The 24,322-nt window shown below is 41.4% G+C and overlaps 1 protein-coding gene across 3 annotated transcripts; it reads left to right on the top strand.

Annotated features, from left to right (window-relative positions):
• The first annotated feature begins 4,532 nt into the window (after nucleotides 1-4,532).
• On the top strand, nucleotides 4,533-23,604 carry LOC138738653 (thiamine transporter 1-like). 3 transcript variants are annotated; one of them, XM_069889279.1, is made up of 8 exons: nucleotides 4,533-4,907; nucleotides 9,275-9,889; nucleotides 10,870-11,098; nucleotides 13,719-13,911; nucleotides 14,136-14,277; nucleotides 17,975-18,124; nucleotides 19,246-19,300; nucleotides 23,345-23,604. In XM_069889279.1, exons 1-7 carry the CDS (start codon nucleotides 4,638-4,640, stop codon nucleotides 19,270-19,272), a joined length of 1,626 nt encoding a protein of 541 aa, XP_069745380.1. In that variant the 5' UTR covers nucleotides 4,533-4,637; the 3' UTR covers nucleotides 19,273-19,300; nucleotides 23,345-23,604. The 3 variants fall into 3 exon arrangements, with proteins under 3 accessions (XP_069745380.1, XP_069745379.1, XP_069745378.1); XM_069889278.1 differs by lacking the exon at nucleotides 23,345-23,604 and adding an exon at nucleotides 22,672-22,760; XM_069889277.1 differs by lacking the exon at nucleotides 19,246-19,300 and having other exon boundaries at nucleotides 22,672-23,604.
• Nucleotides 23,605-24,322: the final 718 nt, after the last annotated feature.

The following is a 24,322-nucleotide window of genomic DNA, read 5'->3' as shown; positions in this document are numbered from 1 at the left end:
TAACCTTTGAGCAAGTTGAATTGGTAATTGTGACCCTGAAACCACACTGTCTGCCTCCAGTAGAACTGTGATCATTCTTAGTTTGTTTAACAAAATCCTGACATTGACGCAGCTTCTCTTCACAGCTCAGCAAATGTTTGAGAAAGATAAAAAGGAAGTGTTTCGCCAAGATCTATTTTGATCCTGATCTACTCCTTACCACTAAATTCTCTTAACTTTTGAGTGGCACTGTTCTGAATTATCAACTAAGAACTTGATTCAAATTATAAATATTGTGGCAAACTGCGCCACTCCACTATCAAACTGGCGTTCATAGTTGGAGGCCCCATAAGATCAGGAGTTCCCAGTGTCTGTGAGGGGCACAAAGAACTCTGGGAGCGCGTGACTTCAGAGGTCGAGTGATTGTGATAGTGCGCCAATTGTAATTATTTAAACTCGTGCGAACTGTTTTGTTGGTTCAGCTCACAGACGACTTATGTTGTACTTTATTCATTGCACCACTTGCTACAACATCTTCTTTAATATGTTTTGCCTCCCCATCTCCCCAATTGGGAGAATGGGTGCATTCCCTGCTTCCAAACTTCTCTCAAAGGGATAAAAAATAGTTGGTTTAACCTAAATTGTCAAAGAGATGCTTTAAGGTGAAAAAACAGCTGCTAGCATATCTTGCTGTTTTCCTTCTCCCACAAAAACGTGGAGCCAGTAATTGTTTGGGGAATTAAAACTAAGCATTCCATCAGCAGATATATCACAGATATCCCTCACATTTTTCTTATAAAAGGGAAGGCTATTTAGCTTATTACATTTATACTGGTTCTCCGGTTAATCCCATTCCTCCTTCTTCCACTCTTATTTCCCTGCGACATACACTCTCTTACATGCCCATCACCTCCACTCTCATTCTCTCACCACCCACTTACACTGGGGTTAACTTATATTAGCCATTTTAACCTATCACATCTTTGGGATGTGGGAGAAAACTTGATCTCTTGTAGGAAAATATCCAATCATAGGGAGAAAGTACCTTCTCTGCACAGGCAGAAGGGACGTTGAAAATTGAACTTCGCTCATGGGAACTGTGGGGATAAGAAGCATTACCTGCTGCACCATTTTGTGGGTCAAAACAAAAAATGCTCAGAAGGCCAGATATCATCAATAGAAAGATAATAACAGTTAACACTTCAGGTCAAAGACCCTTTATATAAATGCTGACTGTTTCTCTATCCAGAGATTAAATTTGACCAGTGAGTGTTTCTAACATTTTCTTTTTATTTCAGATTAACATTTAAATTTTTAAAAAATGCTATATAGGGGACTGAAGCATTTAGTGTCCGCTCCTTCATCTTCCTAATTTCAGTACATTGCAGCTTGCATATTCATAAAAAGGTTACCTCACCGGAGGTCTTGAAGTCATTTCCATGGCTAAGTGAGACTAGAACGAGGGGATTTGCCTCAGGATTTAAGGAAATATATATCTCTAAGACAGAGTTGAGGAGGGACTGCTTCTCCCAGAGTACTGAATCTGTAAAATTCTTTGTCCAATGAAGCAGTAGAGGTAGCACCACTAAGTGTAGATTTTTGAATAGTCGGGGAATTAAAGATTACATGGAACAGATGGATAAGTGAAGCTGGGTCCACAGCCAGATCATTCATGATCTTATTGAATGACACAGCAGGTTTGACAGGTCAGATGGCCAGCCTATACAGACAGTGCTAATAGCTATTCAGTGGTTCCACCGCATGGTCTACTTCTGCTCCTATTACATGTGTCCTTGTGTGACTTTCATCTCTCTCTGCCAAAGAAACTCAGTAGTTCCTCCCATTACACTTTTCCCTTATAGCCTTGCAAATATTTCCTCACTGCTCCTGGAAGCAGACTTCCTGTGAGCCCACTACCTGCTGGTGGTCCTTAAAGGGCACCATTTTGTGCAAGCCAGGAGTTTTAAATAATCCCCCATGGGGAAGCCAAGTTACCTGCCCCCCACCTCGACTCCGTTACTTTGTCCAACAATGCATTTACTTGAATCCTAGCTGAGTTTCCTTCGATCATGGCACCACAGTTTTCCTCCGCTGTACCAAAGTACGGGGTAAGGCACCACATTCTCACCGAGAATCCCCTGCTCCATGCCTGGGTGTGCTGCCTCCCCCCCCTCCCCCCGAGAAGCTCATCCTTGCCAAGGAGGAGTTTAAAAAATGGAAGAGCTGAGGATAGTGCAGTGTTCTGACAGTCCCTGGGCTTCTCTGCACATTGATACCAAAGGCAGCACGAGGGTGGAGACCATGTAGTGACCAGTGGCTTCGGGAAACAGGTTAGTCAGTGGGCCAAGACTTGCATGCTCTGCCAGATGTCCAAAGTTCAGAAATACATCAAGGACCCCCTCCTCCCAGACTTACGAGCCAGCACGATATAGGTTCAGCCACGTCCTTATTGACATTGTAGGGCTGCTATCAGTCTCCCACGGGGCGAGATATCTCCTCATCATGGCTGACCGCTCCATGAGGTGGCCAGAAGCGGTCCCACTGGTGGACACAACCACTGAGTCCTGCACTAGGGCAATGATTAACACTTGGTTGATGATATTCGGAGTCCCGGAGCATATGACTTCTCATGGAGGTACACAGTTAACTTTGGACAGACGAGTTGCCCTGGGCCCTCCTGGTAATCTGCTCCACGCTGAAAGAAGATTTCAATGCTTCAGCAGCTGAGATGGTGTATGGAGCACCATTGGTGATACCAGGGGAGTTCTTGGCTGCCACCAAAGTCCCAGAGGACCCAACAGCCAGGCCAATTTGTTTTCATTCAGAGGGGAGCACACTGGACACTTCTGCAACGGCCATATAAGAGGCCGTACAAAGTAGACACAATGGGTCAATGTACACACAAGTGTAGCACACAAAGTAGCACACAATGTGTGCTGGTTATCGGTGGTAAGGAAGAGACTTTCACCATCAACCGCCTCAAGGAAGCGTATCTGGACATTAGCCAACTCAGCTCCTGTGATGCAGAGATCGGCCACTGAAAGCGGTGGACAGTACTCCGATTACCGGTTCTGGGGGTGGGGGAGGGGGAGGTGGGGAGAGAGGTCGTGTAGCGGCCTGCTATCCGGGATGAGACCTGGTACACAAAATGGCCAACGAACGCGGCGACCGTACAGACCTCACAGGGGCCAGTGACCTTCGTCCCAGGTGACAACCCATATGGTGGGAAACAATGAGCCACGGCGGGAACAGTAACCAATCCGAAGCTGATGCTGCTGTGATATCATTCCTGTCATCAGCAGCAGGAAGAGGATATAAGCAGAGCTGCCAGTGCAATAAACTATCGTGGTAGTGTGCACACTACAAAATACTAATTTTTTACTTTCAAACTATAGTCTTAACTCTAAACTATCCTTAACATTAAATCTATCCCCAGCTATGCACCGGTGTCTAGTGTATGTGGGATATACCCAAACCATTATAGTCCAGGCCAAAATCTACAAAGTTACTTCAAAGATCAGTCTTTGAAATTCAGTGTCGAAGCATAGGCCTTTGAAACTTGATGCCCAGAATTAATAATAAATTGATGGCAAGACTGGAGTTGTGGCTATTACAGACTCATGAATTCTCTTTGCATTGCCTTTGAAGAAATGTCCATTCACATGACCTGTGGTCATAACTCTCCTGGTTCTTTGTAGACAAGACTCGAACCAGGCGGCCTCTACGAAGCTTCCAAGACCCTGGCACCAGTCTCTCCACCGTTACACACAATCAAAATGAAGCACTTTGCTTCCCAAAGACCCTCCTTGCACAGGTCAATCCACCAGTGATTCACAGAGCACATTTTGCTCTGAATTCCACAAAAATGACTGTTCAAAAGAACTGTTTCCTCTCCAGCCGTCAAAATAGTTCTCCCTTGCAAAATCCCAATGTCTTTGCAAATATATCAAATTCCGGACAGTGTGACAACCCTTCTCTCATTTCTTCCAACGCATCAAATTATCACTAGGCTGTGACTTGTGTTGTGCTTGTGTGTCTCCTGTCTATACTATCCCTTCCAGTGATAATCCCATTTTAAATAAAATAGGAGCTTGTAATACATAATTTAGAGAAAGGATCCTGGCGTTCAACAAGAGATTTAAAACAGGATTTTAAAATCAGCTTTTCCTGAAGCAACCCTTGGTCATGGTCTGGACTTTGAAACCCCACTTTTACACGTAGTGGGGGTGGAGGTGCCACAAGACTCACACCAGCAGGTTCAGGAAGAGGGGCGACCCCTCCACCATCAGAGAGTCATCTAAGGGGTTTTACTTTTCCCCATGACGATCACTGAACACCGTTTTTTCTGGACATTTTGTTTACATTTCTATCTCTTTATTGAGTTCAGTTTATACTACTGATCAGAAGAAATTCTGCCTGGCCCGCAAGGTGAGGGTTCATTTGATAGTTCATGTACGTCCAAAAGACTTCAAGGTCACTGAGCCTCTGCAACTCCGACAGCGTCTCGTCGCCGGCGGATGACGTCAAGCCGCACCTCCTCGTTCTCTCCTGTGATTGGTCGTCACTCGGCCGGCCCCGCGAGAGGCTCGCTCCGTGAGCCGGGTTGAAGTGACTGGCGTCTTTTGTCGGGGCTTGGCAGCACAGAGGCGAGCGCCTCCATGGAGCATTCGTACAGGGCTGGCCGATCGACCGAGCCGAACGCGGGGGCGAGCGAGCCAGCCGGAGCCGGAGCGGGGGCGAGCGAGCCAGCCAGCTCGAGGCTGATGGACAGTGGCAGCGGGGTAACACGCGTGGCCTTGCCCCGCAGCCGCTGGCTGAACCCCACCATCCTCCTCTGCCTCGTTGGCTTTTTTGTCAACGTCCGGCCCTCCGAACCTTTCTTAACTCCGTACCTGCTCGGACCGGACAAAAACCTGACGGAGCAACAGGCGAGTGATTGATGAGCGACTTGGAGATGCTGTGTGTCCTTTGGGACTGAGTTGGGGTTGAATTGGGGTGGAGCAGGGTTCAAGGCTGCGATCTTCCACTGAGCCCGAGTTGGAGCAGGAACTCTGGCAGCACGATGTAGGATTCAAACCCCTGAAGAGCCTCCCCTGCACTATCCAAGGTCGCCTTGGCAGACGCGGTACTTCAAATGTTGATGGATTTGGCTCTTGGAAGGACACGACGAGACTTCAACAAAGATAAACTCCGGACTTTGTCTTGTCTCCCCCCCCCCCTCCCCACCTTCTCATTACCAAGTGTATCCTGGAAAAGAAATGGTTAGAGCAGACAAACAGGCAAAACAGGGGGGGGGGAATGGATCTATTAAGTATCACCAAGATAGTTTCTAACTTTATTTACCAGATAGGTGCCGGCAAATATCAGTTGATATTTGCTCTCGAGAAACATAGAGTAGGTCATTCGGCTCTTCGAGCCTGCTTCGCCATTCAATGAGATCATGGCTGATCTTAAAGTTCAGTACCCCGTCCCCGCCTTCTCTCTGTAACCCCTAATTCCCTTATACTGAAGAAATAGATCTAATTCCCTCTTAAATATATTCAATGAACGTGCCTCTACTGCGCTCTGTGGCAATGAATTCCACAGATTCACCACCCTCTGGGTCAAGAAATTCCTCCTCATCTCGGTTCTAAATGGTTTGTCTATTATCCTCGAACCATGGCCCCGGGTTCTGGACTCCCACCATTGGAAACATCCCTTCCGCATCCATTCTGTCCAGTCCTGCCAGAATTTTATAGGTCTCTATGAGATCCCCTCTAAATCTTCTAAACTCCAGCGAGTACAATCCCAAATTGCGCAATCTTTCCTCATAAGTTATTCCTGCCATTCCAGGTATCAGCCTGGTGAAGGTGGCCTTGAAATTAAAAAAAAAAGACATTTGTGGGATGAAGGGGAGAGATCAAATAGAAAGAGAAAACAAATTGCCTCAATCCCCAACGTTTAAATGTATTTGGAACTATAATAAATAAAATAAAATAAATAAATAAAAGCCCACCTCACTGACAAAAGGCAAAGGAGGAAAAACCCAACCCCAACCAACCAATTTTCCCCTGCAACCGCTGCAATCGTGTCTGCCTGTCCCGCATCGGACTTGTCAGCCACAAACGAGCCTGCAGCTGACGTGGACTTTTTACCCCCTCCATAAATCTTCGTCTGCGAAGCCAAGCCAAAGAAGAAATAACCAAAATACTTAAAAACTTGCTTATTTTAAATGAATGAGACCTAACTATTTTTCCAATTATTTTTAATCCAAATCAGCTACATAACTGCTCCAAAAACCGCAAGTCACTTTGTTATTTTTTTAATTGTCTCTCTGGCTGATGGAAAGGGTACAGTTCTAGGAGTATCTTTGACAGTGCAAGATTTTGCGTAGCGTTAAATGAACTACAGTTTGACAGCATTCAGTAGCCTGAATACACCTGGGGTCATCTGATCTTGGAAGCTATGCAGGCGCAGGTCTGGTCAGTACTTGGAGGTCGGAACACCAGGTGCTTGGGTTTCTGTGAGGGGTGCTGGACCGAGTGGTGATTCTCTGCTTTACGGTCGATAAAAGTTAAATAATTTCATGTATATTAAATGTAGTATTGCATTCTAATATTGGAACCTTTTACCTTTACCTGTATGCCATTGCACAGGACGATGCTTAAAATGGGTCATCCTAAACACTGGGTCACCTTAACAACAGTCTCCATACTGCCACCATCTTCCTGCCAGCTCTGACGCAATCTTGTCCATGCCCTGTAAATTATTTGCGAGATCTTAGCACCCCTCCACGGGGTTCATCCACCTGTCTCGACTACTGACCGCTCTGTATAGAATTTAAACAGCCTATTACAGGAGCTGACAGTGGTTTATTTTAAAATATCCAAATAAAATTTAAACCTTTACATGATCATTTGTTATTAAAAGGTGATTTGCTTTTAACAGCATCCACTGGACAGTGGTAAATACCAGATTACTGGGGTCTCCTTATTGCTCAAAACCAACACTTAATGTGGAAATTCCAGGGTCATCCTATACACGAGTCATCCTGTACTTCAGGAGATGAAGTTGTGTTTTCTCAGTTGTAATAGGTGATCAGTGTCATGGTGTAAACCTTGCTACAAAATCTGTCCCTGTCCTTTGTTTGAGTTTTTAAATCTTGTGGTGGGGGGGGGGGGGGCAGAAATCCCTGTTTTTATTGGATCAGAGCAGCTAACTGCTCCATGATTCCCATCCTCTGGACATAGTATTTTGTTTTAGTTTAATAATTCCTGCGTGCTTTAGAATATGACGTTAAGCTTTAAATCTTAAACAGCTAAATTTCAAAACATTTGCTTTTTTACATATGTTCAGTACTTTTAAAGTGACTACTTGTTCAAAAACTACCATGAGGAATTGGGTCGTGGAATTTAAATATTGGAAGCAAGTGCTATAAAATAGGAAAATTTTGCTTCAGTTTGACTTTGCTGCTTTGGAATTATTTGAAGTTAAAGGAACTGGAAATTTTTTTTTTGACTACATGCCAATAAATCCTCCTCTTGAAAGTTGAGATTTGTTGAATTCAGCAGTTTAAATGAATGGCACATGGTGTTTTCCCCACATTTGGACTGTACCTGTGCCTTAGAAACCAAAAAATAATGGCACAAAGCAGCAGCTGACCTATCGTGCTATGCCAACTCTTTAGTGGAGCAATTCCTTTAGCTTCCTTTCTCATGAATGTGTGTAATTTTTCTTTCTGTGACCCACATACAACACTTAACGAAAATCACCAATGCCCCAAGGCATCTTTTGAGAAGTTCCATTGAGAAGATTGTAAACCATTTGATGTACTGATCAGTATTTTCATTTTAAGGAAAGATTCTGCTAATTACGAGGAGCTTTTTCCTTGTGTAAAAGCTTTCTCAGATCTAGGTGGAATATACAATATGAAATGAAGCAACTTTCCTTCCAAGTAAAACCTAAATGTAAAACAGACACCTGTCTGATTATGACTATACCTACCTGATGGAAGCCCAGTTCACCCTTTCACTTCCTGTGGATGCTGTGTGACCTTCTGAGTTTGTCCAGCACGTTTGTTCATTGCCCTCGACCTCAGCATCTGCAGACTTTTGTTTAAGACTAAATTTGTCCTTTTTTAAATTTTGAGATGTTAAATGCTCAATTTGAATATAAGATTTAAAAGCAGATTTACAGTACTCATTACCATAATTGTTTGATGCAAGTGTATGAAACTGGCAACCATCTCTCCAAAGTAGTCATTTAAGCAAGTTCTCATGCCCTTTAATCTTGCCAACAACTAATTTGTGATGAAGCATTATTCATTTTAAGAAACCACTTTATGCACAATGGTTCACATAACTTTGGAGGTTTGAATCTGATGAATTCTTGATCTTTGCTATGAATTTATGAAATCTGCCAAATGGAAGCATCTGTCCTTCAAGACTGAGATGTTTTGGGGATTCTGTCATATCTGAAAATTTCTCTGTGTTCAGATTTTAGATTAATATTGATGGAATCCTGAGAATTGGTCAGTCATAATAATGATGGGAAATCGATTGCTTTTCTTTTCTCATTGTCATGGTATGGTACCTATGAACATCAAGGCAAATGGACATAAATAAAGTTCCGTGTTTAATCTCTGGGGATTCAATGGTAAATGATGCAGATACTGGAAGTTTGCAATAAAACCTTGAGCATTGAAACATTCGATCAATGAAGTGAGAAACCGTTAATGCATAAAATCAAGTTTTGTTTCAATCCCTAGAGTCACACAGGATAGTGTTTGGTTTAATCTCTCTTGGATAAAGAAAAGATGAAGAATTGCCCTTTCTCTTTACCACAAATGACCCTCACTTTGGACAAGGCGAGGTGTTATTTGTGATGTTTATCATAGTATTTGGTAGAGTTTCTTTCTGTCTTTGCTCATATTAGTGAAACACTGATATCTGGAGGATTATGTGGGATTATTGGAGCATGAGTTAGCACCTGGCAGGAGTACAGGATTGACAGAGCATTTATTATTTTCCAAACTGTCTTTTCCTCAGAACAACTTGGATTTGGAGAAAAACAATATACCATCTTAGCTTTAAACTTTTAGACTTCTCATCATTTAGCATTGTGGTATACCCTCTCCATAAATAAATAAATCTTCGTCCGCGAAGCCAAGCCAAAGAAGAAATACAGGGTACACTGAACATGTTTCAAGTTGCTAATAATAAAAGTATGGCTTTGTTTTGGGGAAATCTGTAATTGAAAGGTCAAAAAGAAGGAACACCCTGATTTAAATCTTTTGAACTTTTTTGTTTCCAAATAGCTGAAGGAGGTTTTCCCAGTGTGGACGTACTCCTACCTGCTTCTTTTGTTTCCCATCTTCCTTGCAACAGACTATCTCCGTTACAAGCCACTCATTATTATACAAGGCGCAGCTTTGATTGTGACGTTGTTCATGCTATTGTATGCCCAAGGACTGCTTGCAATGCAATTTGTGGAATTTTTCTATGGGATGGTGACTGCATCAGAAGTGGCTTATTACTCCTACATCTACACTGTCGTGGACTTTAACAAGTATCAGAAAGTAACTGGATATTGTCGATGTGCCACATTGGTTGGGTACACAGTGGGATCTGTTGCTGGGCAACTACTGGTCTCATTTACAATGATATCTCTATTCCACCTCAATGTTATTTCCTTAGTTTGTGCAGTAGTTGCCTTTTTTATGTCAATGCTTCTTCCAATGCCACAGAAAAGCATCTTCTTTCACAGAGTGAGAAGAGACTGTAGTGCCAAAGTTGAAGGTGCAAAATCATCCTCAAAGGAATTTGAATCACTTTCTCCACTGAATAATGGCCATGCTGATGCTGAGCATTTGGCTGACACCCATCTCCTAGGACCAATGAACACTACTATCTCCTATAGCCATAAAATTACGGTAATGCATCACTTTATCTGATTTGTATTATTTCTTGCTTTTGAAGTGGGAAGAGATGTGCATTTTGGCTTCTGCATCCTATGTGAACTTCATCTCTCTTAAACCAATCCAACAACTGGTCCCTCGAGTCAATGGGCTTCAATAAATTACCACCTACTCTTGGATGTAAAATTTAAAAACTGCACATTCCAAGAAACTTTCTTTGACTTTCTGTGTTGGTTGCATATTAGAATTGTAAAGATCAAATTTATTTAAATCCAAGGTGCTTTGAATGTGATGAGAGAGCTGTGGCATACTGAGCAATGTTCCATCTTTTTAGGAATTTGAGCCTTGATCTAAATCTTTGTTTCTTTTTAAAACTAAAAATAAAATTGATGCTGATTCAAGAATGCCGTATTTGAATAGGCTGTGATTGTATTCATTGGAGTGCGGAAGGCTGCGAAGTGACCTCACGGAGGTTTATAAAGTTATGAGGGTCATTGATAGGGTAGATGGTCACAGTCTTTTCCTAAGGGGAGGAGAATCTAAAACTAGAGGGCATGGGTTGAAGATGATAGAGGGAATATGTGCAGGAAGTTCGTGAGGCAAAAGTTTTAAATGCAACAGTGAGACTATGGAATAAGCTGCCAGAGGAGGGGTGGTGGAGAGCAGTACAATCACAGCATTTGGAGGGGTACGTGGACAAGAAAGGAATAGAGGGACATGGGCCAAATGCAGGAAAATGGTATTGGGGCAGATAAACATCTCAGTATGGAAGAGTAGGGCCAAAGGGCCTGTTTCCATGATGTATGACGCTGACAAGTGCAGCTGGTTTGTCTTGCCACATTGGTCGAAACTTGTACGTAGCATCCATGCTCTATATTTTGATTAAAAATGGCTATTATGTACTCTTTACAAGAGAAGAAAACATTAAATATAGTGCATAGCCATTTGACAGAGAACAATCTGAGCATAATATGTTTTAACTCTTTTTTTTCCAGAATAAAAAGCCATTCAAAGGTATTTGTATTGTCCTTGATTTGATATGGAAGACTTTAATGCAGTGCTATTCCTCAGGACCACTGCTCTGCTGGTCAGTTTGGTGGGCGCTGTCTACTTGTGGCTATTTTCAAATACTGAATTACGTTCAAATATTATGGGAAAATATTCATCCTTCGCAGAATTCCCAGATTTACAATGGGATGGTGGAAGCAGCATCTGCACTGTTGGGTATGTTCATACATTTTTAAATTTGGAGAGCCGTTAAGTTTGTGCCCTCTACAAATTGCTGCAAACCGTTCATGTTTGTGTTCCCTTTGCTGTTGGCCCACTGTCTGAAGAAGTGGATGATGGAGAAAAGGCTGAAGTTCCATTTTAAAGAAAAAAAAATCTAGATGAGGTGAATCTAGAGCTTGTAACACAAACAAATGTTAGGAGGCAAGCAGCAAAAGGGCAGGAAGGACAAAGAAATGCTGAAAGAAGAATCAAAAACAATAAAGCTTCTTATTAATCTAGTAAGTGATGAGGAATGATAGAGGAACAGTGAAGTACTGTCATATTTTTAAGATGGAAGTTGGTTGGAATAAAAGGGTTCAAACCTTATAAGATGTGGAAAATGTTGGTAAACTATGATCCAGAAGGGGCTAAACCCTACTGGCAAGCAGTTTGCCACACGTTGGAAGGATGGCACCCTATCCATATTCAATTAACCCCTTTTGTCTGTTGGTTTGTCCTCCCCCCCCCCCCCCCCCCCCCCCATGCCCATTCTTTTCTTTCTAGCCTTTTAATTTGGGCACTAGCCTGCTCTTTATTCGTACCTTGAAGAAGGGCTCAGGCCCAAAACATTTGGTATCTTTACCTCCTATGGGCATTGCAAGAGCTGCTGAGTTCCTCCACCCTTTCTGTGTTTTTGCTTGTATAGGGAGCCAGCAAATTGCTCAATGGGCTGCCTTTCATACAGTAACCATCACATACAAACAAACCATTTGTACCAACAAACTAGTTGTACACCAACTGGACAGTTGGGGACCAGGCTGCCTAATGTGAGTAAAACAACAAAATGGCTTCAAATAATCTCCATGAAATATTTCATTTATGGAAATCCTTGTTCATCTGGTGACAAATACTGAATAATTGGCCTGACAATATAAACGATACGGTTGAGTAGCAGGTGCTGAATGTTGTCAATAAAAGTATGAGAACCTGTATTATAGACAAGGGCTAGAAGTTCAAAGATGGTTCCTATTTTCCCAAATGGTTATGAACATGAGAAGAAAAGCCATTGGAGATTATTCATTGGTGACAGCAGGATAAATAGGATTGGGTTGTCAATGACAATTTCTCATTGATCGCATCTGCATTTATATTTTTCTAAATAATAGTGGAATCTGGCAAATGTGATCCTGATCAGCTGGGAAATGGTGTGGAGGATGGATTCAGCTGTAAGCAAAGATGTCTATTTGTTGAGAGTGATTAGGAGGAGATCATTATCAAATCATATGTAATTAATGACTCTGAAAACAGCCATTTAATATTTAAATTTAGACGTTTAGTATAATAACAGGCCCTTTTGGCTCACGCTTAATTACACCTAATTGTACCTATGGTACATTTTGAATGGTGGGAAGAAATCGGAGCACCCAGAGGAAACCCACACAGGCATGGAAGCACCTGATTTGAACCCGGTCGCTGGCGCTGTAACAGCCTTGTGCTAACCGCTACGCTAGAAGACTAAAAGTCTTGATCGGAGGGATTTAAACTTTTGATTATAAATGGAAGCTGCTTCTTCGGATTTCAAGGTGACCTTTAGTCAGATATGAAAATCCACAGAATCCCTGAATTTATATATTTTTTTCTTTTCCCTGCCTTTCCAACACTCTTTTTGAGGTCCTTCTTTCTGAACACAATGCAATGAATTTGGTTTTTGAGAAAAACAAAATTAAAATTGCTCTTGGGTAAATGGATTTTTTTTTCATCTGTGCAGTGTCTTGTGAAAATTTGATCAATTTTAGATAATTATTGTGAGTAAATTGTTGGCTTCATAATTCCATTTCTCAATTTACTGCTTAAAAAGGTATGGCTATTTTATTACACTCTTTAATTTATTTTTAAAATTATAATCCAAGTCCTTATATTTCTTGTTTTGTCCCACAAATTCCATAGAGAATCTGTTTCAGTATTAACTTTTAAAACTAAAAGTGTTTAAATGTTACTTTGCATTTGTTCACGTCACAAAAGTGCTGGAAAATCTTAGTAGATCATGTCTGCGGTAACAGTAAAGTCCTTGTGGTAATCAACCACTTCAATTCCACACTGCACTGCCACACTGACATGTCTGTCCATGGCTCTGTGTACTACAAAATCGAAGCCATCTATAAATTGGAGGAACAATGCCTTTTATTCCATCTCTGAAATCTGAATCTCTGCCGTCTCTAACCAGACAATATTAATATCGACTTCTCCAATTCCCTTCAACTCCTTGATCTCCCTCGTTCCCTCATCCCTCTGTTTTCTTTTCTTCAGCTTCTTACCCCCTTCCCTTCCACCTGCTAACAAAGACTCCTACCTTTCTTGGGCCTCTGCCCTATCAATTCTTAGCTTATTTTTTTTCCTCTCACCTGTAGTCTGCGTTCCTCCCCTTCCCCCATACCCTCCTTTTTATTCAGGCATTTGAATGTTTTTCAGCATTCCTGAAAAAGGTTCAGATCTGAAAGGATGACTGCCTTTTACTTTCCATGAATACTGCATGACGTGCCGAGATTCTCCAGCATTTTTGTATATTGCGCTAGACCCCAACATCTGCATATTTCATGTTAACTTACACTGTTCTCTTGTTTTGGTTAATATGTAGGTGCAGTGGCAGCATTTACCGTGGGTTATATAAAAATATCATGGTCCATGTGGAGTGAAGTCGCACTCCTCATTTTTTCCATTGTTATCGTTGCTGTGCTGTATGTGATGGATATTGTCCGAAGCATCTGGGTTTGCTACTCCTGTTACATAATTTTCAGAATTATTTACATGATGCTTATAACCATAGCAACGTGAGTGAAACTCTTTAAAAGGTCATTAATTCAAACTTTTGAGAGTTAAGCTTTCAAAAGTAATTGTCTCTCTTTCCTTTTGCAAGGTACAAAATTTGATTCAAACTTTGAGAGTTAAGCTTTCAAAAGTAATTGTCTCTCTTTCCTTTTGCAAGGTACAAAATTTGATTCAAACTTTGAGAGTTAAGCTTTCAAAAGTAATTGTCTCTCTTTCCTTTTGCAAGGTACAAAATTGCTGCAAATTTAAGTGTGGAGCTGTATGCTTTGGTGTTTGGTGTAAACACTTTTGTTGCCTTGGCCCTTCAGACTCTCCTGACTCTGATTGTAGTGGAATCCAACATACTAAACTTGGACATATTTGGACAGGTAAGGACTTAATTTGGTACTGCCACAAACTTCAAAAATTACAATTTTTGAAAAGATTTGCTTCCTGATTTTTTTTTAAATGGGGATTTATAATAGCATTGAGGTAAAAACAAAGATAATTTCAGATTTGTTGCATCACATAAGAAGATAGAGAACATTAAATTAACTTTTATTGAATTGAGCATGTTTAATCGCATAATGATGCTGACACATTGTGTTAGTTCAACTGACCCAAAAAATGTTTTGCCGCAGATTTTCATTGTACTCAGCATCTGATGCCTCTAGTGTCAGTGTCCAACAATAGTCGGCCAACATTGATGGATTCCATTTGCCCTAATACTGCTTTTCCATGGTCCCAATGTCCTTGTAAAAACCTTTTGCCATGTTCGTCACTGACTGCACCAAGATCATGCAGAAAGTGAATTTTCAATGACATGTTGCACTTCATACTTTTGTATGTTTGAAACATGTTGTCAATCAGTTGGATGTAGTTTGGAGTTTGGTGCTCTGTAGTTGCCAAGAAAATTCTCAACAGCCTAGGCCTAATCAACATCAGCATAGCACCTGCACAGAGTGAATATCAGGCATGCTTGGACTGACCAAAACAGCTTGCTTTGTGGGCCATATATTAGCAGACGTAAAATATGACAGGAAATCACAAAATAGGTTATATCTAAAAAACGGTACATGCTAGGAAAACTTTAATGTGATTTTCATGATCACCAGCCCAAAACCTATATAAAATAAAAATACACCCAAAAGGATTCAGGAAGTCAAATCTTTGTTCTCCAGTGTTTTCATTAGAGGGAGAGAAGAGGGCAGCTGAAGTTCAATATCATTGAGCAATTATTATTTCCAAAAGGAGTCTTTTTTAAAATGGGCTTTTAAAAGCAGTGGAAATGGGGATACCGATTAAAGATTGCTGCCTTTTGACTGAGATTTAACATTATAGTTCAAACATCTGGAATAATTTGGTTCCTGAACAGAAGAATGGAATAATTTCACAATGTGGAAATTAATCACCGGTACTACATTGAATGATGGTGAACATTTTACCTGTTCTTTAAAAGAAAACTTTTAGTTTCTCACTCTTGTTCTTTCCTCCAAATGTCATTATTCAATCATTTGTCCAGTCCACCCTTTGAAAATGATTGTTGAAATAATTTCTACCATTTCTTGATCATTGTAATTATGTAATTTGTATTTCCTCATATCACCTCTGACATTTTTGCTTATTATGTTTAAATGTGGCCTCTGGCTGCTGACCCACTGTGACTGGAAACAATGTATCTATTATTCACTCCATCTAAATGAGGGGTCCCCAAACGTTTTAGACCATTGACCCTTTCATGGGATGCCTGATCCCTCATTGACCCTCAGGCATGGAATCCCAGTGCTGGATGGGTGGGTAAATGGTGATGGCATTGGATGGGGAAGGGGGATGGCGGCTGCAACGCAATTTAAGATACAAAGACCATATACGTCTTTCTTCTACACACAGTCCATCCTCCCATTTACTCTCAATGTATTCAAAGGCCGAAGCTAAATACAACATGGCAGTCATCGAGGCTCACTCTTGCAAGAGGTTGACACTGCTACCATAGGCGCTGTTTTCCGTTGATCTGCCCCTGATTTCCACCTCAAAAGTTAATAGACCCCACCCAGGTGTTGTTGACTCCCTGGCATTTATTGACCCCTTAGATCACACATGTCAAACTCTTGCCCGCGGGCCATATAATTATATTTGGCCCGCAAGATCATTTCAAAAATGTATTAGAGGTGGCCCGCCCTGCAGCGAGAGCCGATGCTGTTTTTTGGTCATGTCACCCCCACCATCCTCCCCCTTCATTGCACATCCTTCCCCATTGTAACACGAAAAATTGTAACACGAGAAGTCTGTCGATGTCATCAGCCGGCAAGCCAGTTGGAAGGCTCCCCGCACAACCAGTCTCTTCTCCCACCTGTCGAGCGGTGCGGCAGATGGGCGAGCACCTGTGATTTCCTGTCGGCGCGAGCCACGTGCGACTGGCACCGGACGACCCTTCCACAGCGCGAGCGCACTTCTCCCGGTCGCCACGGCCTTCAGCGCTTGCACCCACGCGGACCCCAGGGATGGCTGGTTCGGCCCTGCACGTGAAGAGAAAGATGGTGGCTGTCCGCAAAGGCTGATCGGCAGCGCGCTGGGCCTGAGTGGGTGGGTAAGCAGGGGTGGGCAGAGGGTGTGGGTGAGGAGTAATGGGCAGGGGATGTTATGGTGGTGCGAGGAGCAGTTAGAGGGAGGGATGAGTAGAAGGAGGGGTGGGTAGGAAAGAGGTAAAAGGGGAGGGGCAGGGCGAGTAGGGGAGGGGTGATTAGAGGGTGAGAGACGGGTAGAGGGAGGAACAGGTTGAGGGGAGAGGCAGTAGAGGGGCGTGTATAGGATGGGGTGGGTAGAGGCAGAGTGAGGGGTGAGTAGAGGTTGGGTAAAGGACTGGTCAGGTAGAGGGATGGTGGGTCGAGGGTGAATAGAGGCCTAGAGCCTGAGGAGTGAGCAGGAAATGCTGAGTCCTGATGCAGGCCAAAATGGACACAGCCTGTGAATGCTGACTACATCTCCACAGGGACCAAATATGTTTCCCTCAGGTTAAGCAAAGGGTGAACTTGAGCTACCTACTCCTGACCTGTAACATTATCCTCCTAAAGTTATATCCTAAAGTTTATGTTGAAAGAAGAGAAAACTTGCAGATGTTGCTGAAAAATTTCAATAAATATTTAGTTCAGCCCTCGACTTAGTCCAAGTTTTTAATTTTGGCCGTCCGTGAATTTGAGTTTGACACCCCTGCCTTAGATAGTCCCACCGACTCCCAGAGGTCAATGTTGACCACTTTGGAGACCCCTGATCTAAACCCTCATGACTGAACACCTTTGTCAAATGTGATTTATCCTTCACTGGTTCCTCTAATCTCACTATAAAACAATAATACCTCATCTGATTTTCTAATAATGTTAAAATTCACTCTTTTTAATCTCCTGGGTTTCAGGATGCAACATAAATTTCGTGTAAACACACAAGAAACTAATTGCCTGTTTTAAATTGAATGTGTTGACTGAAAACTCTTTGGATCATGTATGATTTTTATTGATTGTAGGTTGCAAAATTTTCTGTGCTCACTTCAATTGAGCCTGCTTCTGGAGGTAATTTCCATACTTGTTGCTAGGGGTTGAGGGGTGGCTTTCACCTCTAGCAGTAGAGGAGTCCGATCTTGGCACCCAAAAGTATGAGTGCTTTACTGGCCCTTTATGTCACTTGTGTGATTTTCCTTTCCGTGATTGATCCGAGACTGCCAATATTCTGGCTCCGTAGTTGAGAGATCTCATTTTGTCCTTTCTCCCCTTTCCCCTTCCACAATAAGAAAAATACAGAGAAATTGTCTTTCCCTTGTGTAACAAACGTCTGAATCATGGTTCCGTGCTTTAGCCTGCCAATGACAAGGACAATGTTTCAACTGATCTTACAAAATGTTTTTAAAATTAAATGTGAGGCATCAGTAATTAAATATTTTAATGGTCTGTTAAATATCCTCTACACAATACACACCATTGTAGAATTTTGACTACTCATGAATAAAGGATACTATATAATATTTTCTTGATTTGAAATTATTTTCTTGGTAAGTTGTTTATTGAACTTGTCCTTTTTTATTCTTTCTTTTCCCAGTTTCTGGCTTACACCATCTACTTTGCAGCAATCGCAATACTGTTTCCAATCTTCGGTGCATACAGCATTGTAAAAAAATACAGAGAAAGGTTACAAATGGCTGAAGACGTCTCCAATTGCCTGGATGGCAAGGATGAAGGGTTGCTCAAGGTGACTTGTGAGCAGAGATGGCACTTGTAGTGAGGATGCCTAAAAATATTATCACAAAATGTGGAACTGATCATTTCAGAGGTTTAAATTGCTCATGGTAGAAATTAATTAGATTATACAGTAAAACCCCCGTTATCCAGAATTCAAGTAACTGGCAACCTCAAGCAACTGTCAAAAAAAACCCCAGAAAATAAATAGGTAAAAGATACAGGTTTAAAATTGGTTCACCAATCCACACAACACGCAATCTTAAGCAACTGGAAATTCCACTTATCCAGCATCTGCCAATCCCCAAAGGTGGTTTTACTGAATTTAACATCTGTGCACCAGGAATTGTTAAATTCATTGTTAACCAGATATTTTATTGAAGCTTCACTTAAGCTGCAATTTGTTTAATGCACAAAGATAAAATTTTGAAGTGGCTGTTTTTCAGCACATCTCCATGTTTAAGGACCTCAGCTCCCTTTTCAAAATCTGATTGATATATATCACCTGTTAACATTGTTCACATTTGCTAACCCTCTGGTGGATTAATGATTCTCATGCATTTCACAAGTCAATCAGCTATTGGGACACCATTGGGCTCCAGTGCACTTGTATAAAGGTTTGGAAAGTGAAGGAATGGGATTATTTGAACAGGCTTTACAAAGAAGTACAAGCAATGAATGATGTCCTCTGTAAATCAATCCATTTAGAGGAATGAATGGTATTGTAGACTGGACCTAACAATACAAAAGTAAATTTTTAAGATGAATTGCATTAGTCATTGAGAAGCAAATTAAAAATTTGTTGCTGTTAGTATTTATCTATGTTTGTACTTGAGTACCAGTTTTGTCTTGGATGCTTATATCATGGTTTATAATTGACCTTGCATGAACAATGTTTCAAGTACAATTTTTAGTTTTTGTAATGGAATTGTAATGTAATGAAAGAACTAAGTCAACTGAAATGTTCATTGTCTCAATGTAGCTGTACACATTTTCTGAGACATTTAAAATGCAACTTCAATATACTACGGTGCCAGTACACATTTGGCACCAAATGTTGTTTTTCCTTAACTAGAAACATATTCAGTGGCTTCACCCTTGTCATTGTTCTCTTCTTTCTCATCTTGATTTTAGCACCGAGACACCCTCAGAAGAGTTTGAGGTTTTTTATTGCTTATTTTGCATCTCGGTAAGATTAACAGATTTATTTATCTATATTGACTTCCTTCCCTTTCCCAATTCTACTTCCTCCTCTCTCTATTCCTGGGAAAAGTTTAATGTCCAGACTTTGATCCTTTTTCCAACATGGCTCACAAACCACATCCTGAGTGCCATCTAACACCTTGACTCCCCGCCCGCAAGATTGTCTCTTCCTCACCTCGCCGCTCTCTGCCTACAGACCCACATCTCTCTTTGTCTAAGGGGCATGAAGTTGAACATCCTTGGCAACAACTTGTTGTTAGATTTAGCACAAGCACGTAAAGCTGTTGTGAACCTTGTGTGCCATTCCTTCAGGATCGTCTGAGAATAGGAAGTAACACCCCACTGCTTTTCTGTACAACAACCTTTTGTATAAACTTTGCCCTAGCTTCTTCTTTCTCCTTCAAAAAATGTGAGGAACTTGTGTAATTTTATGTTACTGGGCCAGAGACCTTTCTGATTGGTGTCCCTGATGTCCTTTCTTAGCTTGATGCACGAAGCTAAATTTTACCTATTTTTGCCCCAACCTGGGTTCTTCTCTTGCATTGTTTCCACCTGGCTCGGGTCATACTGCAGAAACTCGCATCCCATCTCAAACCTTTACTTTTAATAGACTCCTGGCCAGTGCCCCTCTTTTTCTTAACCCACCTTGCACTTGAGTTCATTAAAAATCAAGTATGAGCCACATCATAAGCAGGAAAGTCCTGTTCACACATTATCCCTAAGTTTCCAGACCTTTATTAGCTCACAATCAGATGGAGTTTTAACATTCTCACCTTGTTTTAAATTGTTCCAATAATCTCCAGTTTTAAAATTCCCATATAGCCAGGCTCCTCCCCAGATTTAATTGCTGCACTATTGGTGCCTGTGCCTTTATTTGTCAAAGCCCTAGTCTCTGATTTTTGATTTCTACACTCCTCCACTTCTCTATCCATTTCTTCCTCCAAGCCAAACCTAATTGACTGAGTTTTGATTCTCTGCTCTCTAGCATGTTCCTATAAATTTTATATGTTTTGAACAGACACTTGAGATTTGAAAATGAGCCTATTTTCCTTGACTTAATCTGGTGTTTGTGTGACTTTAGTTCATTCAGACTGGAGCTGTACATATTCTAGAATACTGGAGGGTGGCTTATGTTGTGCTGTTAGTTAAAAAGAATAGAGAAGACCAGCCAGAGAATAACAGGCCAGTGATCTTGATGCCAGTGGTCAGAAAATTGCTGGAGGAGATTCTGAGGGACCAGACAGACTGGGACTGACTGTAGGTAGTCAACATGCTTTGGGCGTAACAGATCATGTCTTGTGAATCTAAGAGTGTTTAGAAGAACTGATGTTAGTACATTGGATGTGTATATGGATTTTAACATGGCCTGTGATAAGGTGCTGCACAAGGTTGGTCTGGGGAACCAGGGGAGCTGGCCCACTGGATTTAAAATTAGCTTGAAGAGAGGAGTTGGAGGTTATTTGTAGAATGATTGGAGACCTGTGATCAGGAGTTGTTGGACACTATCTATGCATATTTACAATTTGGATGACAATGTAGTTAATGTGATTAGTAAATTTGCAGATGACCCTAAAATAGGGTTAAGGTGAGATTAATCTGAGTGGCAGGTGATTTTTCTGTTTCTGAAACAAGCTGCTGAGAAAGCTGAAGGTGGACGCAGTTCTTGCATTCAAATGATATTTGGACACATTTTTGGATAAGAAGGGTTTAGAAGAATGTGGGCAAATTAGACGAGCCCATTTTGCCAACTTGGCCAGCATGGATGAGTCGGGCCAAAAAGCTTGTTCCATGATGTTGACTACCTACAGTCAGTTCCAGTCTATCCTGTCCCTCAGAATCTCCTCCAGCAATTTTCTGGCCACTCAATTACAAAAGCTCTATATTTAACATGACAAGCATGGAATTTGGAGAATCTCCCTTGAAGAATCTTTGGAGAATCTCACCAAATTCAGAAGTACATTGAGATTTGGGGGATGAACATAACAGTAGATGATTAATTATGGTTTGAATAGCTATAAATCTGTGGTTTAGTCAACATTTTGGATGTAAAAATCTATACTTACATTGAGAATGTACCTCAAATGATGAGACATCTGTGGTTGGTGTTAAAGTTTTGAGTATAACTAGACAGTACTTACATAGAGTTCTCCAGTTTCTGTTTCACCCTTCCCCTGAATCTTTCTCTTGCCCTAGGCCCTGTTATAGTGAAAATTAGCGATTTGTAAAGACTGGTTTCCTCTCCCTTCAAATCACTCCACTTACCTCCATAAAAGGTCCAAAGGAGGATTGGCTGGTTAACTTTCCCCCATCATCCTGCTGTGCTGTCACAGAGTGGCTGGTGGAGCTGTCAGCCTGCACTCGCTCACCCCGACCTGCTTTCTCTTGCCGTCAGGCGGCAGGGCGGTCACAGGGCGGCTGCTGCTGTGCTACACATTATTTGCCCTGGGAAGCCAGCGCGCTGCTCTGGGCTACATAAAAGGACTGTGCGATCTGCCTTTTCAGTCCTCAGCATAAACGGTAAATTTGCCTCTTAAAAAAAAAAGTGAGCAGGTGCTAGCACAGCTTTTGTGCATAAAAACCCCTCCTGTCTCCTTTCCTCCAGCCCCACCTCCTTTCCCTCCCTCTCCACTCAGAGAGCTACCTTCTCCTCTATAACCTCAGCTTTTTTCTCTTCTACCCTCCCACCCATGACTGTTAGCCTGTGCTCCTTCCCCCTCCACCCCCTTCCTCCCTCCTCTCTCTTTCCCTCCTCCCCCCCCCCCTCAATCTCCTTATTCAGGTGCCTGTCTCTTTTTTACCACCTCCTTTGATGAAAGGCTCAGGCCTGACACGTTACTTACTACTTATATATGCTACATGACCTGGCGGTTTCTCCAGCACTCTTCCACATTTTACTACAACCCTAGCATCTGCAGATTTTTCTGCTTAACTCTGGTCACAATATAGATGTTTTATCATATTTAGAGAGGAATATCTCCCTGAATATACAAACACCCTAAATATCAATTGAAAGACTAAGATGTCTTAACTTGGTCACACTGTTAGCGTGGCAGTACTATTACAGCGCCAGCAACCCGGTTCAAATCCAGCACTGCCTGTAAGGAGTTTGTCTGCTCTCCCTTGTGTCAGTGTGAGTTTCCTTCAGTTGGTCCAGTTTCCTCCCATCCTTCAAAAAAATGTACATGGATTGTAGGTTAATTCGTGTATTTGGGGCACGAGCTTTTGGGCCAGAGGAGTCTGTACCATGCTGTAGGTCCAAATTTTTTAAAAATTGCATGCAAAGTGGGAAGAATATTTAACTATGGCTCAATTGAGAATGTGACCTTCCTCGATCTCATTCTGTGAGTTTCATTACAGGCCGATTATCATAAATGTTCATCCTGTGCAAAACCAGAATGTCCCATCCTAATTGCTGGCTTCAGTGCGCTCAAAGCAGGGATGGACACCATATTGTTCAATGAAGATTCTTTGTACAAGTGTTACCAGAGGAAATCTTTTGAGAGCTTCTAAAAAGAATACACCTTAAGTTATCTGCTGTTGGCCAATAATCAACAGAAACAAAAAGCTACATGTGAAGGGCATTTTTTATTCTCATAAGTATTAATTGCTGCTATCTGCACAATTCCTGACAGACATCCTAGCCCATGAAAACAATGGGATATATTCTCTTGAAATGAAGCATTGTACTGGCTGATAACATTTTGATTAAGAAGTATAAACTTGAGATTTTCTGCATATAATAGGACTTGCACTTTGTTGCATCATTAATGTAGAATTATAGAAAAAATACAATATGCCCTTGATTTAAAAAAAAAGTTTCTCCTCAAAATTCATGCAATAACATAACACTGACTTGGGAGGAACGTATTCTTCAAACTACACTGCTTTGCAATATTGAGAATACTTTATGGGTAGAATATTCTTTAATTTATTTTGTGATAAATGTTCTTATTTGTCATTGTGGAAAAATGCATGGAGTGGTGAATACTTACACTTTCCTTAAATATTGATTACAATTGATTTCTTTTAGAAATCAAAACAAACAATGGAAATGTATATTCAATGGAAAGGCACCTGTTACATGTGGATGAACATCCAAGGCAAATTGTTAATTTACTGATTCACTTTTCATTTAATATTAAAATTTTATATGCTATAAACAAGTTGCAGAGGGAAGGATCTTTAAGTGACCTAATTCCAAAGTAATTTTGCTATGAATTTAACTTGAACATAGATTGCTTTTGCCAACCAAAGTTTAGATTGTATTTCTGATTAAACTGTATTCCTTAACATTGTAATCATACTTACAAAATGTTATCCTTCCATTCTATACCAGTATCTATGATTGTACTCTTGTGCATTCAATCCTTAGTTAGAAACTATTTAAATTGAGTTTTTATTTTTAATATAAATACACTTTTACCTTTTTTATTTGTGATGCGAATATTAAAATAAGTGCTGTTAACATTTGAACATTTTTGTTGTTTTACTTGTCAGATAAGGATTTATTTTGGTTTGAGAAAGCAAAGGTGCCTTAAAGTTTCATATTCCTGAGTAGGTATTTAAGATCCCTTTATTGTCATGTGAGAGAAGCCTGAGGTCCAGATAAATCTTCAACCTGAGCAGGTACACTTCAGCACCTGAGGACCTTCAGGAGTCCTTCTTGCCTGCAGCACCCTCTCGAATCCTGCTTCCCTTAAGTCAGTCGCCTGCAGCCTGAGCGGGTCCTCTGATCACAATTTACGGCAGTCTGTGAGGGTCCCTCAGCTGCTGAGCACCTTGCTGGTCCATTATCTGCTCTGCTTCTTCTCAGTGGTGGGATGGGGGTGTTCTTCCTATTTCTGCTCCCTGGAATCTGAAACCCCCATGTGACTGCTGCCAAGCACAGGTGCCGTCATTCCAGGGCACAGACCCATGGTTGTAGGATTTTAAAAACACCAACTCCTCTAACAGTCACCTGGAAACTGGTGACACTGTCTTCACCGAGATTCATTCTACAGTAAATCCT

The sequence above is a fragment of the Narcine bancroftii genome, chromosome 7 (genome assembly GCF_036971445.1).
Source record: "Narcine bancroftii isolate sNarBan1 chromosome 7, sNarBan1.hap1, whole genome shotgun sequence".
In the NCBI taxonomy this organism is placed as follows: Eukaryota; Metazoa; Chordata; class Chondrichthyes; order Torpediniformes; family Narcinidae; genus Narcine; species Narcine bancroftii.
This window is presented reverse-complemented; position numbering and strand designations above follow the sequence as displayed.